At 35.5% G+C, this 17799-nt stretch overlaps 1 protein-coding gene across 5 annotated transcripts in view; it reads left to right on the forward strand.

Moving 5' to 3' along the window:
• supt20 (SPT20 homolog, SAGA complex component) overlaps window positions 1-17799 on the forward strand; it is a 109406-nt gene that overhangs the window by 40718 nt on the left and 50889 nt on the right. For all 5 annotated transcript variants that reach the window (XR_007934805.1, XM_051926740.1, XM_028799276.2 and 2 more), the window contains exons 3-10: window positions 6063-6098; window positions 7932-7990; window positions 9091-9157; window positions 10167-10293; window positions 13383-13486; window positions 13962-14078; window positions 14532-14585; window positions 16998-17137. Coding sequence is in view for 4 of the 5 variants with exons in the window: in XM_051926740.1 (XP_051782700.1) it covers window positions 6063-6098; window positions 7932-7990; window positions 9091-9157; window positions 10167-10293; window positions 13383-13486; window positions 13962-14078; window positions 14532-14585; window positions 16998-17137 (704 nt within the window). In the remaining variant the exon portion in view is untranslated. The remainder of the gene's footprint in view (window positions 1-6062; window positions 6099-7931; window positions 7991-9090; window positions 9158-10166; window positions 10294-13382; window positions 13487-13961; window positions 14079-14531; window positions 14586-16997; window positions 17138-17799) is intronic.

A 17799-nucleotide genomic window follows, 5' to 3' on the forward strand; every position in this document is an offset into this window, starting at 1 on the left:
TCCGCTGGTAAGACGGATCACTGAAATGGTCTCGCTGGAGGAGTCGACCGGCCGTCTCTTGCCCCACGTCCGGGCGCCAAAAACTGTGGACACTTTTTGTGACTGAAGACAGAGAAGAAAATTAAAATTAGTCAAAACCTTTTATTAATACATACCAGGCAAGGGTAAAATGTCAGAGAAACACAGTCCTAGGACACCGCACTTCATCTGCCTCGAGCGCAGATGTCCTTGTTCTTTTATACCTTTCTAATCTCCTGATCGTTGACCACGTAAGCAAAAAATAGCATCCTGACTCATTGTACTTTTCCAATTTTTGTAAAGTCATTACCCTAAAGGTATATTTTCTTGTCACACACATCATCAAAAGAAACTTCCAGAAAGTATACATGCTTTTTGTCACGCACGCCAAACACAAACAAGTTTCATCACTCTGTCCTATTTTCTATACACACATACATTTTGTTCAATTACATCTTTTTATGTTTTCACACTAGCTACCCTTTTTATCACTTACTTGATTGCTATCAATGTCCCACATGAAGCTTTTTTCTTTTTCTGTTGACTTGATTGCTGTATATGGAGAGAAAATCCATTTGCATTTCTGCTCATGTTAAATATGGTCATTACTGGTTGGAACACTCCAGTGCTAAATCCAGAGGATAACCAAGTAACTTCAGTAAATAAGTTATGAGAAAAACAAATGCAGTGACTAAATCTACCTTTTTAACACCACTTTTTTATTTTATTTTCAGAAATATGTAATCATCATTTGTGAAAGGGAGGTAATAGCAGCATACTGTTCTCAGATTTATTTAATTGAATTCGGGGTCAAGGAAGCCAACATCTTATTCCTGTAGCATCTGGCACAAGGCTCACATGGGGCCAATTTGCAATCACTGATTAATTTAACCTGTCTTTAGGGATATTAAACGAAAAGTGAAAGTACCCTGAGAAAGATCCACATAGAGAAAGTTCATACTCTACAGAAAGAACACCAAGGTACTGCATTTTAAAAGTGGATGATGAATCCATGACGCAGCAGAAGTAAATACTGTGTTAAAAGTGCAAAAACAATATCTATATATATAATTCACTAAGCCGCCGACAAGTAGACACCCATGGAAAGCACGCAAGATAGCCACGCCCACCAACTCTTAAGACCATTGGATATGACAACAACTCGCAGAGCCACGCCCACCAACTCGGACACAGCAACTCACAGAGCGGGGCGTCATTCGCGTTCGTCTCTGCTACACTCCACATGCACCTCTGAAGAAGTATGTTTGTTGCGGATGTGAATCGCTGTATGCGATGTGTAGAAAAGTTTGCGAGGGGTATCCCATGGTCTTACAGTTGGTGGGTGGGTCTGTGTTAGTTGCTCTTGCGAGGTTCAGTCTGTCCCTGTGCATTTCCTGTACGACACACACACACACACACAGGCAGCGCGAGAGAGAGCCAGGTACACACACAGGCAGCACGAGAGAGAGACAGACGCACACACACAGGCAGCGCCAGAGAGAGAGCCGCGACAGAGGTACACACACAGGTAGCGCGAGAGAGAGACAGGCACACACACAGGCAGTGAGAGAGAGAGAGCCGCACACACACAGACAGGGCCAGAGAGAGAGAGGGCTGATCTCATAAGGTAGGAAGCCAGTTAAAGAATGCACTGGGCTTGATTTTGTTTTCACTTCTGTTCACAGCGATCGGTTCGTAGTGTGCATTTTTGAAATGTTACTTTTTTTGGTGGTTTATTAAATTACGGATTTTTTCAAATGTTCATTTTTTGTTGCTATAGCGCAAACTATTACAGTGTTAGTTTTCTCTGTTGTTCAAGGTTTTCTCAGTGTTATTCAATGTTTTTACATCCATCCATTTTCCAACCCGCTGAATCCGAACACAGGGTCACGGGGGTCTGCTGGAGCCAATCCCAGCCAACACAGGGCACAAGGCAGGAACCAATCCCGGGCAGGGTGCCAACCCACCGCAGGACCCACACATCAAGCACACACTAGGGCCAATTTAGAATCACCAATCCACCTAACCTGCATGTCTTTGGACTGTGGGAGGAAACCAGAGTACCCGGAGGAAACCCACGCAGACACAGGGAGAACATGCAAACTCCACGCAGTGAGGACCCGGGAAGTGAACCCAGGTCCCCAGGTCTCCCAACTGTGAGACAGCAGCGCTACCCACTGCGCCACCGTGCCACCCATGTTTTTACATTTAGTTTACTATTACACAGTGCATTCTATGGTTTAATTAACTATATTTGTGCTTAAAAACTTACAAAAATATATATTTACATACAGTTCGTATGGTCTGGAACGGATTAATTGTATTTCCATACAATCCTATGGGAGAAATTGCTTCGGTTTACGACCAGAGTTTTGGAACAAATTATGGTCGTGAACCGAGGTTCCACTGCATTCTTTTCGGTTATGACGCACGACCGCGTCCACCATCGCAAACTGTTTTACACGCCATGGTCTTAGAGTTGGTGGGCAGGTCTCTGTTAGTTGCTCTTGCAAGCGGGCACATGACCAGGCAGTGTGTTTGCTTCGAGAGCAAGGGTGGACGCGACAGCACCATCTAAGAAGAATCATATTTGTCGCGGATATGAATCGCTGTATGCAGCCTGTAAAACAGTTTGCGAGGGGTATCCCATGGTCTTAGCAGTGTCTATGCTTCGATGTGAATCATTGTATGCAGCATGTAAAACGCTGTATTGTATGTTGCCCTCTCCAGAGTAACATCTTTTCATTCACCTACAGTCGTATCCTCAAAATAATCCCATTTGGGCAACTGTGTCTTTCAGGAAGTGTTCACCCATCAGTACATAATTATGCGGCGTATGCTACGCCGCGGGTTGGCTAGTTTGATTGTATTGTAACTCATTCTCTTTTCATCAATGCAGTATTGGGTTATTTTAACTTTGACACATGTTTTTATATAAATTCAAAAAGAAAAACAATTTTGAAAGTAAGATAGCTCCAGCTTTCTTTTTTTCAATTATGGTATTTATAGGCTCTTGTACACCTTTTTGAAGTTTGAATAATTTGGAGTATGCAGTGTATTCAATAGTGAGTGAAAGCCTCTCATTAACCCCTACTGGCTATGTAGAACTGCTGGATTTTTTTCACATTGCACATTCATATGTCAATTCACAGAACATTCTGTTTGTAGTTGTGGTTGGGTAGCTGCTACTGTCATCAATAAAGTGAATATCCACCTGGTCAGTAACAAAAAAATAAATATTCCTCTTCAAATTCCAGATGGTACAATGTAGTACATGTAGTTTGTCTTAAAGGTTTAAGAGATGTCTTGTATTTTGGTTTTTTTCTTTTTCTTTTTTAATTTTATTGATTTTATTGAAAATCACACATCATTCCATACAAATAGATCAATAGGACTGAAAACAAATCAACCCCCACCCCTTTATGTTAGTTTCTTAATCTACCATAAATTTCTGCAGTGGAGTGATCTTAAACTGTTTCACAGTACATGCAGAGGCGATTATTGGATGCTCCACTTGCTAAATCAGATGTAGTCAGAGAAAGTGCATGTTACATTATTTGTTGTGCCCTGCCTGTTGTACACTGCCATATTTTCATTCATAAATGAAAAAGTAAAGGAAAAATCATTGTGATTGAACAAAACCGTTATATTTAGTTGATGTTTTGTTGGTGGTGCCAGATGACACTGCCTCTCGTTCCATTATGGAACCTGTTTAATTTGAGTCAGGCTTGTGATGCTCAGAACCTATTTTCACAATAAGTATCTTTTATGTAAACTTGAGTACTGTGAGACTGAGTTTTACAAAATGAGCTATTGAACGTAATATTTTATTGTAGTGATCATTGAGTAGGTAAAACTTGTTTAACATATGCTTTTATCTACTCTATGTATATAAAATCGTAAGCCTAAAAATGCTATGGTTTTGTGAAACGATTTTATGTGACTTTTTGTCACGTTTTTTGTCACAATTTAAATCGGGCTTATTTTAAAACCTACATATATATGTTTTGGTATCATTCTTTTCAGAATTTATCAAACTTTAATGTGATGTTGTTAGGTTTTCAGATTCTTATTCCGTTTTTAAATTATAAACTAAAAAATATCAAGAACTCACATCCCGAGAGACGAGAATTTGTGCCAAGACATTTAACCACACCCAGGGCCAGAAATAAAAGACAAAGACAGCTGCTGTACAAGCTTTTAAATGTTGGAAGCGCCGAGCGAGATGCAGATCATGTGGCATGGCAGCAGCAGCAATCCAGCAGCTGATGAAGCAAAGAGGAGGTTAAAAAAAAAAAAAAAAAAAAACTATTTGTTTCCTATTGTATCACAGTTTAAGAGGGGGTTTCGGAGGAGCGACCGCATCTCCTTGTGGTGCGTTCAGCCCCCCCTCTTCACAACGCGAGCGGCAGAGACGCGAAGTGACTGGTGCATAGCACAGGCCAGGGGGGTTGGCGAGCGAAGCGAGTAGGGGGTAAGCCCCCTAGTCTAAATATAAAAATGACAGTTTACAGTGCATATTTGTATAATTAGTGAAAAGCAAAATATTAACAAATGATGCGCAACATCCATCAGTCCATTTGTTCAATTTTTTAACCAACTTATGCAGTGAAGGATCACTAGGAAGCTGGACCCTATACCACAAGCGTAGAACATGAGGCAGGAATAGTCCTTGGATAGGATGGCAGCTAAATCACAGAGTGAACACAAACACACACACAGGCCAGTTTTAACAATTCTAGTTCACCTAATCTGTGCGTCTTCAGACTGTAGGAAGAGACTTATGCTGACCTAGAGAGAACAAGAGGACTCTGCATGGGGAGCAGCTGGGATTTCAGCCATGGCCTCCTTGTTGTGAGGCAACAGTGCTACCACTGCAACACTATGCCACCCCGACGCAGAACAGAATTTTAAAACAAATAACAAAAAGCCTAGTAATGCATTTAGTCCCAGGGCTAGATAAAATCCTACTATGTCAGAAAATGGCAGGTGGTTGTCAGTTGACAGGATCATTTTAGCTGCTGTAGTAACTGTACAACTGTAAAATGGCAAAGTCAGTTCAAAAGTACCTGTGCTGCATAACATCAGAACAAGTTTTGTGTATGGCAGAAAGGAAAATTCGGATTATGGCAGACTTGAGAGTTTCCAAAAAAACACAAAAAAAAACCAAATGGAAACCTTGGTTGTGTCATTATTTTTTTAAATGACCAAAAATTGATGCAACCTGAAATTTAGCAAACATTTTTCTGAATCTTTGAATGTTTGTATAGCAGAGTTCACTTCATACAAGTCATTATCATCATACTTACTGAAATCTAACATTCACAAACCTGCTTAATACAATTCATGGTCATGGAGGACCATAGCCTACCTCAGTAGCACTGAACACAAAGCATGGATTAGTTAGGGATTGGGCATCAGTCCATCAGAGGGTCCACGCACATAGAATCAGTTTGAAATCGCCTCTTAACCTAACCAGTATGTCAGTGCCTTTGAAATATTGTGCAGTTTTGTTCTCTGTGGTAGAAGAAAGACAAAACAGCATTAGATAATATCCAGGGAAGAGCAACAACACTTTTTTCCAGACTGTAGGATATGATCTGTGAGAAAATCTTGAAAGAGCTTAATCATTAAACATTTTATGTCACCTCTTAATCTGTTTGTTTAAATTATAAAGTGCATAATAAGGAGGGTAGATGCCTGCTGTTTCTTTAGGACAAATTAATCAGCTCAAGAGTGCAATTAGAAACCTTTTGAGGATATATTTCACACAAAAATTAGACAATGTATCTTTCTAGTTAGAAAATAGACATTATTTAGTGTTGAGGTTTGAAGGTACACAATTTTGTAGGCAAAGGCCAATTTTTGAGCTGCTTTGGGTCTAATGGTCCATTCTCATTAAAACTTTTCTTATGTCCTTTAAACAGTCTTCACATAATTATTTGTACAATATATATTAAAGTTTCGTAGATATCAAAATGATTTACTTTTTATTGCTTTGTCACATTTATTTGTAACTGCAAATCTTACATTTATCTTTACAGAAACAAGTACTGGAACATGCATTGGACAGAGCAGAGGTAAGAAATAATTTTGTCCTAAACAGTGCTGTAAAGTAAGGAATTGCAAATTATGTTGATGCTTTGCTTGAGTTGGTGATTTAAACAGTTGTACCCTGTTTTTTACTTTGAAATTCTTAAGTATTAACTTATTCAAGAACAGAAGTACTTTTTCCTCAAACTTATGAACACATGGAGAGAAGTTGTTTTTTTTCCTTTTAAACTTCAAATTTAGTTAAGTCAGTTGTATCAGATTTTTTTTATGTTAGCATTTTAAAATAACTTGAATATTATAACTACAGTAAAGGTGTAATAATGTGGCATGAATAAGGAGCAGGATGGAGGAGCTCTGGGAAGTGATAAGCCAATGTTGTTGGATCCACCTTGGACTGTCACAAATCAGTTAATTGCAGTTGTTACTATTAAAAGTAACACATCCAAGTGTTAACGTTTAAGAGAGTAATTACTGTTTCACGTCGAACTTGGGAAGGGACAACTACTTTTTCACAGCACTATAGTATAAATAGTACTTTATAAATATTTTCTACTGTAGTGATACTGTCATTATAAAAAGCATCCCAGTATGGATGAATAAACTTGTAAGCCCATGTGTTTGATATCACAAGCTGCTGCATTTTAGTTTAACTGTACTTTTCTATTCTGTAGACTAAGAATGCATAATTGACAGCTGTAATATGTTCTTCTTCCTTCACCCACAAACCCCCCACACTCCTGCCACAGACAGGGCATGCTATGTATTATAAGGAAATGCACTTTGTGGCATAAAATGGGAAGAAGTACGATCCTGAGATGATTACTATTTATTCATTCATACTATAGTAGAAAGCTAAGTAGGAAGCCAAGCACAACTATGAGAAGAGCTTCTAATACTGGATTTCCTAAGGCAGACAAAGTAACTCAGTCTTGTAAAATATGTTTCTGTTTTGCTTATTTAGATCAGGATTTTTTTCTGGTAATCCCAAAATGCTAGTCCACTTTGATAGAAGGACACTTATCTGTGTGTCTATCCTGTTGCCATGCTTCTGTTTGTGATGTGCCACATATTGTAATGACAAATCAATGCATTTTATTACCACATGCTTTACAAGGTATATTCCAATACATGGTACTATGCAAACGCTGGCGCTGAGGTCTTCTTCATTCTGCCTTAGGTAGCACAGCTAATTAAATCAAGTCTTGTCATTTATAGGTTTATATTTTCTGTTTTGGTGGTAGATTTCAATTGGGCATCTAAAAAGAGTACTTCTTACGTGACCATGGAGTAAACAGAGTAAACAGCCATCCATCATGTCAAGTGTAGTATCTCAGTCAGAACCATGGCATACTGGCGTGTATCTTGGTTAGCAGGGCATTCAATGTGCAGTGGATGTGTCTTTCTGAATTCCATTCACTTTATTATGATACTCATTCCATCTTCTGGAGTCGTGAGGCAGCACCACAAAGTTCTGTCAGGTAATGGGAGCTTAGAAAAATTAGTAAGGAGTACATCAGGTAAGCTGATGCGTGTTTTCTATTAAATAAAAATAAATTATTCTAATGCATTTTACGAGGTGAGACACAAAAATAACCAGATTAGTAAAAAAAAAAAAAAATTATTGATGAATTACAGCATTCTAAACATTGTCACCTTCTATATTTATGATTCACGTCCGGCTGACCTCCACAGACGGTTTTCCAGGAAAGCCCCAGGTCCAGTCCGGTTATTTTTGTGTCTCAGCTCGTAGTTTATCATGGCAGCAAACAGTGGTGACATGTTGCATGTTAGTGAGGCATTCAGGTAAGAATTTCACCCTTCTCTGTACATGTTACAATACTACTACTTTGTTTTTTTAGTACATTGTAGAAAGTGCCCAACAGCGTCCTCCTAAGAGAAGAAATTCCACAAGTGCAAGGTAAGAAGAAAGGAATTCTTTCTTCCTTTTTTTTGTTTGCCACAAAAGTCCTTTAAGTCAAGTACACATTAATTTTTAGAAAAAGACAGTACACCAGTGGGAGGTAGAAACTTTGGCGTTAAAGTCCCCATGATCTATTTTAAAAAAGTATTAATACATGTCTTGGAATCTTTTGATTTATTAACAGTACAGCTGTATGTAGATTGAAAATGCCCCATTCAAAAATATAATGGAAAATATTGCATAATTTATTAAACGTACATACCGGAATAAAACATTTATGTTTAGATATTCAACATAACTCTTAACAGTTGCTTGTAATTTCTTTACTACTGTCCTATACTTTTGAAATGCACACCATGGCCTTTTTGATAGATGTGTAGAGTGGCTTTCAAAATAGATAACCTGTACTTCATGAGAAGGTATATAGAGTGCAAAATGAAATCAGCGGGATTACCATTACTCCCGAACCATGCAACAAGTCATATTAACTCCACAACTTCCATATTTTAGCTATATTGTTTTTGATGTTTTTCTTGCTTTAGTTTATAGGTCTTGACTCTGTATTTTTAGTTCGACATGTTGCACAAGAATTTATAAGTTTTCATAGATTTTTAGATGCCAGATTCTAGAAAGTTAACATTGGAGGGAAATTGTTTTAGTTCAGACTTGCCTTTGACACCCTTCTCCTTGTTAAACAATAAAGACTATGGTTCGTAAACTTTTTAAATTCCAGCTAATCAAAATATAAAAAATAAATTGTACAGTGCATGGGAAAGTATATCATATTTTGAATACCAGGCCGACGTGGAGTTTACAAGTTCTCATTGAGCACTACATAATCTTTTTTTCCTAGGACTTGAATAATAAAATGTGCCCTGTAGTGGACTGGTATCTTATCTAGAGTTTATTTCTGCCTTGTGTCCAGTGGTGGTAGGATAAGCTGTTGCCTTTGTGACGCACAAGTGGATAAACTGAAGTTTGAAAACAAAAGCCCATTTTTAGAGATACAATCAGATAAAAACTTGTTATAAGTTGGGACACTCACAAAACATCAAATGTTGTGTACATTACCATCATAATTTGTCTTTATGATACAGGAAATCACTTAATCAGAAACTCTATGATTTGTATTTGGAAGAATGTGAAAAGGAGCCTGAAATAAAGGTAAATGAAGCAACTATTGAGCAGAATTTTTGTACAATTCATTGGGAACTGTGAAAGTGTAATAAATTTCAGTTTTGTGGGAACTTTTGACATAGCATATAGTTGTTTGTGGTGGTGTGGAAAGTGATGTTATTTGCATAAAGTAGAGGGTCATGGTGTAAGTAAAATGAGTATAAGTTAAATGGAGCCTAAATTGCTACAAAATTGGCCTTTACTCCAGTATAGAAAACATCATCATAGTATGCAGTAGTAAATTAGAAGACACATTTAAAAAATGCAGTAAATAGATATGAAAATGTAAAACTTAAAAATGGAATCTTAAATTCTCTAGTTGGTTACAATCTTACTGCTGGTGAGGAACATTAGAACAGTTTTGATGAAAGTAGGCCATTCATAAAGATCTGATTTCATATATTATATAGAATCAACTTGCAGTACTTTTAAATTAGTAATCTGATGTCAATTCAAGCATTATTAATGAGCAGGCATTCATCTTGAATCCATTCTTTTTGTAGGACTAGCCGCAAACTACTTTACTTGTTGTTGTCCAGAATCGCCCAAATGATTTTATACATGCTACTATCCTGTGCTTCAAAATAAACATTGGTTTACAATCCAATAATCCATTGTTAGCAGGTGTACCTTTCTCCTGAGGTAATGTCTCTTGAACTTGTGTTTTACTTACTGAGCTCTGTCCTTTGCGTATTGTGATCATTCTGTGCCCCTCTTCCAGCAATGGAGATGGTTGGTATTTCACTTTTCATTAGGCTGCAGTTAAGAATTTGGATGCTATTTGTGCCGTATTTGCACATTTTGTTGGCGATCTTAAGTGCTTATTGGTAGGACTTAGCCTGATTAGTAGCTTACTTGTTAACTTAAAGTAGGTAATGAGGTTTTTTTATTCAAAGAGAAATATTTTAACTGACATAGATACAGTTTAAGATTAATGACTTTTGATTAACTTTTGTCATTATGTTCACAATTTTTGTTTGTATTTATTTACCTGCAGAAACTGAGGAGAAATGTTAATCTACTGGAAAAGCTTGTGATGCAGGAGACACTGTCGTGTCTTGTAGTGAATCTTTACCCTGGAAATGAGGGATATTCATTGATGCTCAGGGGAAAAAATGGAACTGGTAAAATCACTTAACTTGAGGGTTTTAGCAATCATGTTAAGGAAATTATTGGAATTAGTAATGTTTTTTTAGAAGCTAAACATCAACAGTATATGTGTGTATATATATATATATATATATATATATGTATATATGTATATATGTATATGTATGTATATATATGTATATATATATGTATATATATATGTATATATATATGTATATATATATATATATATATATATGTATATATATATATATATATATATATATATATATATATATATATATATATATATATATATATAATATAATACATACAGTGGAAATTCGGTTTGCGAGTAACTTGGTTTACGGGTGTTTTGCAAGATGAGCTAAAATTTTTAATAAATTTTGACTTGATAAACGAGCGAGGTCTTGCAGTACGAGTAGTACGTATACGCTTTGTCTGCTGAGCGTCATGTGATCACATCTGAGCTGATGGTTCTCTCTCTCGCTGCGGGATTGTGGGCAATCATCTCCTGTTCTCTGTCTGAGTCGGCATGCCTCACTTATATAGTCAACATCCGTACGAGCGTATACTGTTTACTACAGCACTGTGACTGTGTGTGTGTGTGTGCTGTGACGTGCGAGTCCCCTGTCATGCGCCCCAAAACACGAGGCTGAGTCTCAGTACTTTAGCTTTATTCAGGTTGAAACAGCAACAGCGCGGTTATTTATTGTAGCGGGATCTGCTACTCTCCTATACACAGACACAGCAGTCAGGCAGAGCTGTAATACTGTGCCCTGCGCATTTATAATGTTCCTTATATCACCCCTCGATGGCAGGCGCTTATAGCATGTCCGCGATCTTTTCGGATTCGCTTTTATGGCGAACTGCTACAGCGCTGGGAGCCTGCGATTGCTTTGGGGTGTTCTTCCGCGTGTTGTCCCGTTGGGTGGAATCCCACAAGAGTTTAGAAACTCACTCACACCAGCCATGATTCTTTTCAAAGGTAAAGTGCAGGTTAATTTGTTTTATGTATTTTTACTTTATATTTTGTATTAATCATTTTTATATGAATAGTTTTGGGTTGTGGAATGAATCATCTGAGTTTCCATTATTTCTTCCGTTTCCGGAACGAATTATGCTCGCAAACCGAGGTTCCACTGTATGTGTGTATGTGTGTGTGTGTGTATATATATATATATATATATATATATATATATATATATATATATATATATATATATATATATATATATATATATATATATATATGTATATATATGTATATATATATATATATATATGTATATGTATATATATATATGTGTATATATATATATATATATATATATAAAATAATTTTTTTTTTTTTTGTTATTGGACTGGTAATATGCATGTCTGCTTTAATTAAATCATGTCAAAACCAGTTTTAGCATAGGGTTTTGTCACATAGCCTGAAGCTTTCATTTCAGAGAAAGAATGCATACTGTATCTCAAGTTAAGTTAATATACTTTATTAGATATTTATTATATAGATATAGTTTGTATCCAAGGGAATTTAAAACGTTACAGAAGCTCAAGAGAGAACCGAAAATATATTCTGTTGCTATCAGTAAAAGGCTTGTAGGTAGCAGTAAGATGGTCAGACCTGTCCATATGTATATTTAAAGTTATTAACATTTGAACGCTGGAGATCCAGCTTATTGTGTCCATGAGAGGAACATGATGTTAGAAGTTGTTCAATCTAAAGTTGCCTGGTTAAAGTCATCAGCATTCAGAATGACTCATCTATACAGTATTAATAAGAGAGTGAAGAGAGAGTTGCTGAGTTTAAAAATAAACATCAACAGGATGATGCAGTCCTCTGCTAGGCAGTAACATGGATGAGTTCAGTCAGCATTTCAAAGTGTGGATCACACATATCGGCCTTAATTGTAATGTGCTTGTTTCATGTATTTCTCATTCACATATTCACATTTTTCCGCTGTGATCATTACTATTGAAACCTGTTCAGTATTAAATGGCATCTGAAATAAAAATAGAAGGTTTAAGCTGGTTCATTGCAGTAACAAAAATGGCACAGTACCTGAATTTACCATAACTCATTATTTAGATATGACAGTTCTTTCAACTTAAAGCTGGTTCAAGCTCCACATAACAAGGAATGTTTGATCGCTTTTTAAGTCCTTTCCCCCTTACTTTTATCCTTATTCTGGATCTTTGGCCTTGGCATCCTCAACAAGTTTTTCCTCTATTAAGGTGTAAAATAGCTCCTTTGGCGGTAGTGCAACCAGCACAGTATGGGAATATTTAATATATCTCGGTCTACGTTTCTCAGAATCTCTTATGTTCTCATATATTGTATACATAAGATTTTCTTTACATCTTCTATGCTAATCCTGTGTTAACTGTCAACTTTATAGTTCGTCTGAAAGGCAGTTACAATGGGCAGAGGCTTGAGTTTGCAATGACAGCTGAATATTTTGAATTTAAAAATCCATTTTAAAAATTTATAGTAACTTATAGTAACAAGCCTGAGGCCAAATCTAAACATTATTAACAACAATAATTGTAATTTTTTAAAGCATCAAAAAAAAATGTAAAAAGAGGGAGAGCGCTTCTGTTAAAAGTTTGTTTAGTGGAAAAGGCATACTATAAGAGCAGCAGAAGTTGTTTTTTGTTACTATTTACACACTTTTGATATAATTTATATATATTTTTAATATTATTGAAGAATGAAAAACAGTGTTGTGATTAGATGAGTTCCATTTGAGTAATGCCTGCATCTCAAGGACAGCAGGGCAGATGTAATGAAAAAAGATTCAAATATGTGGCATGTATAACTAAAGTTTCCAGCACTTCAGATCACGTGCATGCTTGTTAATAGGACATTGTTGTTGTTAAAGTTTTAAGTATTTGTGTAATCCACATTTACCTTTCCATGGGAGGTGTGCTAGTTTCATTTGGAGGTGTTCTATTAATCATCTAAAGATGAAATAAAAACATAAATTACTAATCAAAGCTCACATGATTCTGAAAGAATCTTGTATCTTTTACAGTTTATTTCTGTTTACAGAAAAAATATGATATTCTTTTTTATTTATAATATTTCTTTTTGCAGACTCAGAAACTATCCGGCTACCCTATGAGGAGTGTGAACTTCTGGATTATCTTGATGCTGAAGAACTGCCTCCAATCCTTGTCGATTTATTGGAAAAGTCTCAGGTGCATTTTCTTAAATTGTATTCTTACCCTGAAATATTCATTTTGTCGAATAGACAGTACAAGTTATACAACTTCACTGCAGAACATGTTTGTTAGTTCTGTAAAATAAATGCAAAAAGATTAATTACCTAAAAAGCCACTGATTATGCTGTCCAAATGTAAGACTCATTATACTTTTTAAAGATACTCATTATTTTTGGATTGTATAATTATTTATGTGTATGTGGGTCTTCACCAGTCAATTTTATCACAACTTCTAAAATGCTTATCAGGAAATTGATTGAAAAATACATTGATAACTTTATTATCTGAATCTACAAACAATTTTCTAACTCTTAAGATCATTTATTAGGGAGATAATATCAAGAAGATTAATCTTGATTAAAAATGCAAACTTTTCAGCCAAACCATAGATGTGCATATTGTTTTAATTTCACATTCATTTTTTTGTCTCATTTGTTTCCTAATGATGTAGGTCAATATTTTTCATTGTGGGTGTGTCATAGCTGAAATTAGAGATTATCGACAATCTGGTAACACTAAAATACCAATATATAAAACTAGGCACATACTGTTGCGGCCAACAATGCAGGTAACTTTGTGATTTATATTGTGTTCTGTTAAGTGTTCAGTGTTAATTAAATAGTATATTTAAGATTAATTCAGAATTGAATTTAAGATTACTTTTTCATTAGTGTTCTGGGTATCCATTAACTTTTTATATATTTGATAAGAAGATTCAGTTATACAGTGTATAGCAATTGCCTGCAAAGAGTTAACATCTTCACTGAAGGATAGACCATTTTTAACCATTCATTAATCATTTTATAATTTGTCTGAGTATTTACCCATTCAAGCTGTTAAATCTATGTTGTTTTTATTTCTTATAGGAGAGGAATGCAAGTGTAATTTTGTTTTCATGTACGCTTTGATACTTGACATGAAATTAACAGATGTTTTATTTATTTGTATTATTATTTTATTTATCTAGAGGCCTTCTCAGTTTTATGTTTTGTAATCAGAGCAGTATTTATTATCTTAATAGACCCTGGTTTGTGATGTCCATGCAATAACAAGTGACAACCACAAGTGGACGCAGGTAACTAAATTGAAGTGTAAATTAAAAGGTTCATGCTTTTGAGATGATGAATTACATTTTTTTACACATCGTTAAACCTTCATGTGAAAGGCTGATTTTGTGTGCGTTTCAAGAAGTGAAAGCTGCTTTTACTTGATTACAGAAATCAGTTCTATAATTATTTTCAGTTCTCTTTAAACTTTATAAGGATGTACAGACTTTTGACCTCAGTTTGTCAGGGTTAACAGTGAATTGCTTAAAAACATGGCATTTAGAATATTCCTCAAATATGTATCAAAAAAGTATAGCCAGATGTGAAATTAACCAGCCATATAGCTGAAGCATGTCTTACCATGTTTATTAAATTAGATGAAATATTGGAGAGTGTTTGTGTCAGAATGGTACTGCTCTCATTTACAAGCAAAAATCATTAAAGTCAAACTGATCTGCAAATTCTGAACACACTTCACAAGGCCATTAATGTAGAAGAAGGGACCATTGGAGCTTAGTCCATATAAGATCTTCATTATCAGAAAGCTTCTCTACATATTGTATTGAGCATCAGAATTCTGCATCTTATTGGCTTTCTCCTCGTACTACTTGCTGTTGTAGATCTTTCCATTGGTCTCACATTCGAAGTTCTTTTGTCATGAGTCTATAGTGATGAGTCCTGTAATTCATGCAAGCTACAGCCAGTAGAATTAGTGCATGTCTCTTGGATGGTAGTAAGTAGCTCTCACCATTACCATTTTTCTTAGAAGTTTTTTGGCTCTGATATTGTGGTTTTTTTCATGCTTTTACGTGAACACCTTTGATGTTTATAGACAAGCCAGAAATTCCTGATTACACAAACAAGGCAATGACCAATCAAGCAAGAAGTTCTTCCACATATACAGTAGCCTGAGATATGTGTATGTTCTTCATGCTGTAGGTATGGATGAGTACATAATACAGGAGATGCCATTGTTTGGAGTGGAGATTCATTCTAGCCAGTGGCATTCCCTAATAGTAGCTGCATTCAGTCCTTTTATGTCACATGGTAGATCTACTTTATTTTTCTTTGATGCCAGGACCAGTGCCACATCCAGACTGGAATAGATTTCCTCCTTGAATTTTCTCTTTATTTACTTGAGTTGGCATGTAGGTGCTGATGATGGTGCATAACTGGTAATTATTTCAGCTGAAGGCATAGACACGTATTGATGCTAATGGTAGGTAGGCACATTAACTAGAATATATTCCACTCCCAGGCAGGCAGTGTTATCAAGTCCATCTTCTATTACCTGTCCCTAAATGAGAAGCTGCATATCACCTTATGGGTTCCCTCACAATGATAACTTCTTCTTACACAGGTTACACACTTTCCATTTAGTGAACTTCATCAGTTTGTTTTATAGCTTCAGCTACAGAAAGGCGATCTCTTCATAAGGGAATTTAGGGCCAAGAAGGAATGAGATAAGAACCAACCCTTTACCTTCACAAAGTTGTTGGATTTCTAAATAGTACTGTTCACACACTAAAGCAGCTGTCACATGATTCTCCTGAAATAGAAAATATTTAATTAATCTTAAGACCCTTTTTCAAATTATTTGAAAAATATTACAAAGGCACTGTTTCATCTACATTACTTTTATATTATTTTACACATTTCTTGCTTTTAGTTTCATACATATTTGTTCAGGTATTGGTTATTTTTTCGAAACAAACTGGTAAGAGTTTGGTTCCCAAGGTGGTATTAACACCTCAGTACTTTGATAGCATTCTGACAAGGCTGTTAGTATTTACAGTTTACATGATTCATATTTGTTTTGTAAGGATTTCTTAGAGGGATGTTTTTTAAAGGCCAAAATGTGGTGAATAAACTGAACTTGAAGTGTGACAAGAGATACAAACACAGGCAACACTGAAAAAACAAAACATTTCCCTGTTACTTAATCCTAAGGTAAAATCTGTGATAACATTCGTATGTACCGTGGATGAAGTGCATTTTAAAGTGATTATCCACCATTATTTGGAAAATGTCATACATTTTAAATAGTAATTGATAATTATTTTCTCAAACTTTTTTCTCATATTCAAAGGATGCAAACCTTGCTGCATAATTCCTGTATGCAGTGTTAATGGTTAAGGACCCTAAACAATAGTGAAAATTGCTAGCAAAAAATTGAGAAAGGCCTCTTCAGATTGGTTTAAAATTTGAAGTAGTCAAAATGCGTAAAAAAAATCCCTTAATTTGCATTAATTTGCCCTTAGATGGTCCAAACAAATAATGGAGCACACATAGAAACACCCACTAAAAGCATAATACATGTCAAAATCCGGAGCTGTTTTGGCTGCGAGACAGATTTTTTTATTTTTTTGCAAATGTGTATATGTGTATAATACAAGTACAATATCTGTGCTTGTTTATATGTTGTACTCTTTCCATTTTAGGATGATAAGTTGCTTCTGGAGAGTCACTTAATCTTGGCAACTGCAGAACCATTATGTCTGGATCCCTCCATATCAGTCACATGCACTGTCAACAGATTGCTTTATAACAAGCAAAAAATGAACACTTACTCAATGAAAAGGTATATTAAATCCATTTTAAGCAAGCATTTTACTTTTAACCTTCACTTATCAGTCTGATTTCTGCACGCTAATGTCTTTTGTCTGGGTCATGTGGAGCTATATGCAACTGCAAGTAATCTGAGAAAAAAAATCCCCTGCTATAAGGGATTGGATATATTTACATCTCAAGTATATTTACAGATCACTGTTATTAAAACTTGTAGGATTTGAATGGTTTTGAAATATACTATACCAAAAGTTCAAAGTTCACCAAAGTATAGTTGGATACTATAGCAGCTTATCTGTCTTTTCCATTCCACTTTTTAATTTTTGCTAGATTCTTTGTAATACTCCATTTTGAACTGCCCTTGGACTCGTATATATGTGAGATACAGAACAACATACTAACACATTCCCTGATACAAACTTTAATACAGGCAATTTTTTTAAATGCCATATACTCATATCTCAAACAATTTTTAACATATTTTACCAGTATTATTTGAATGCTGCGTGCATTATAGTTGCATTTAAGGTAGTCTATTTGAAAATCTTAAAATTTAGTGTAATTGTTCAAAGAGGGCAGGTAAGGAATTAACTTTACATGCTATTGCCAACACACTATTCTGCTTTATTAACTGGTTTATTTATAATAAGTTGCCCATCAGCTCATTAACCTTTT

This window comes from Erpetoichthys calabaricus, chromosome 4, assembly GCF_900747795.2.
Source record: "Erpetoichthys calabaricus chromosome 4, fErpCal1.3, whole genome shotgun sequence".
Taxonomy (NCBI): Eukaryota; Metazoa; Chordata; class Cladistia; order Polypteriformes; family Polypteridae; genus Erpetoichthys; species Erpetoichthys calabaricus.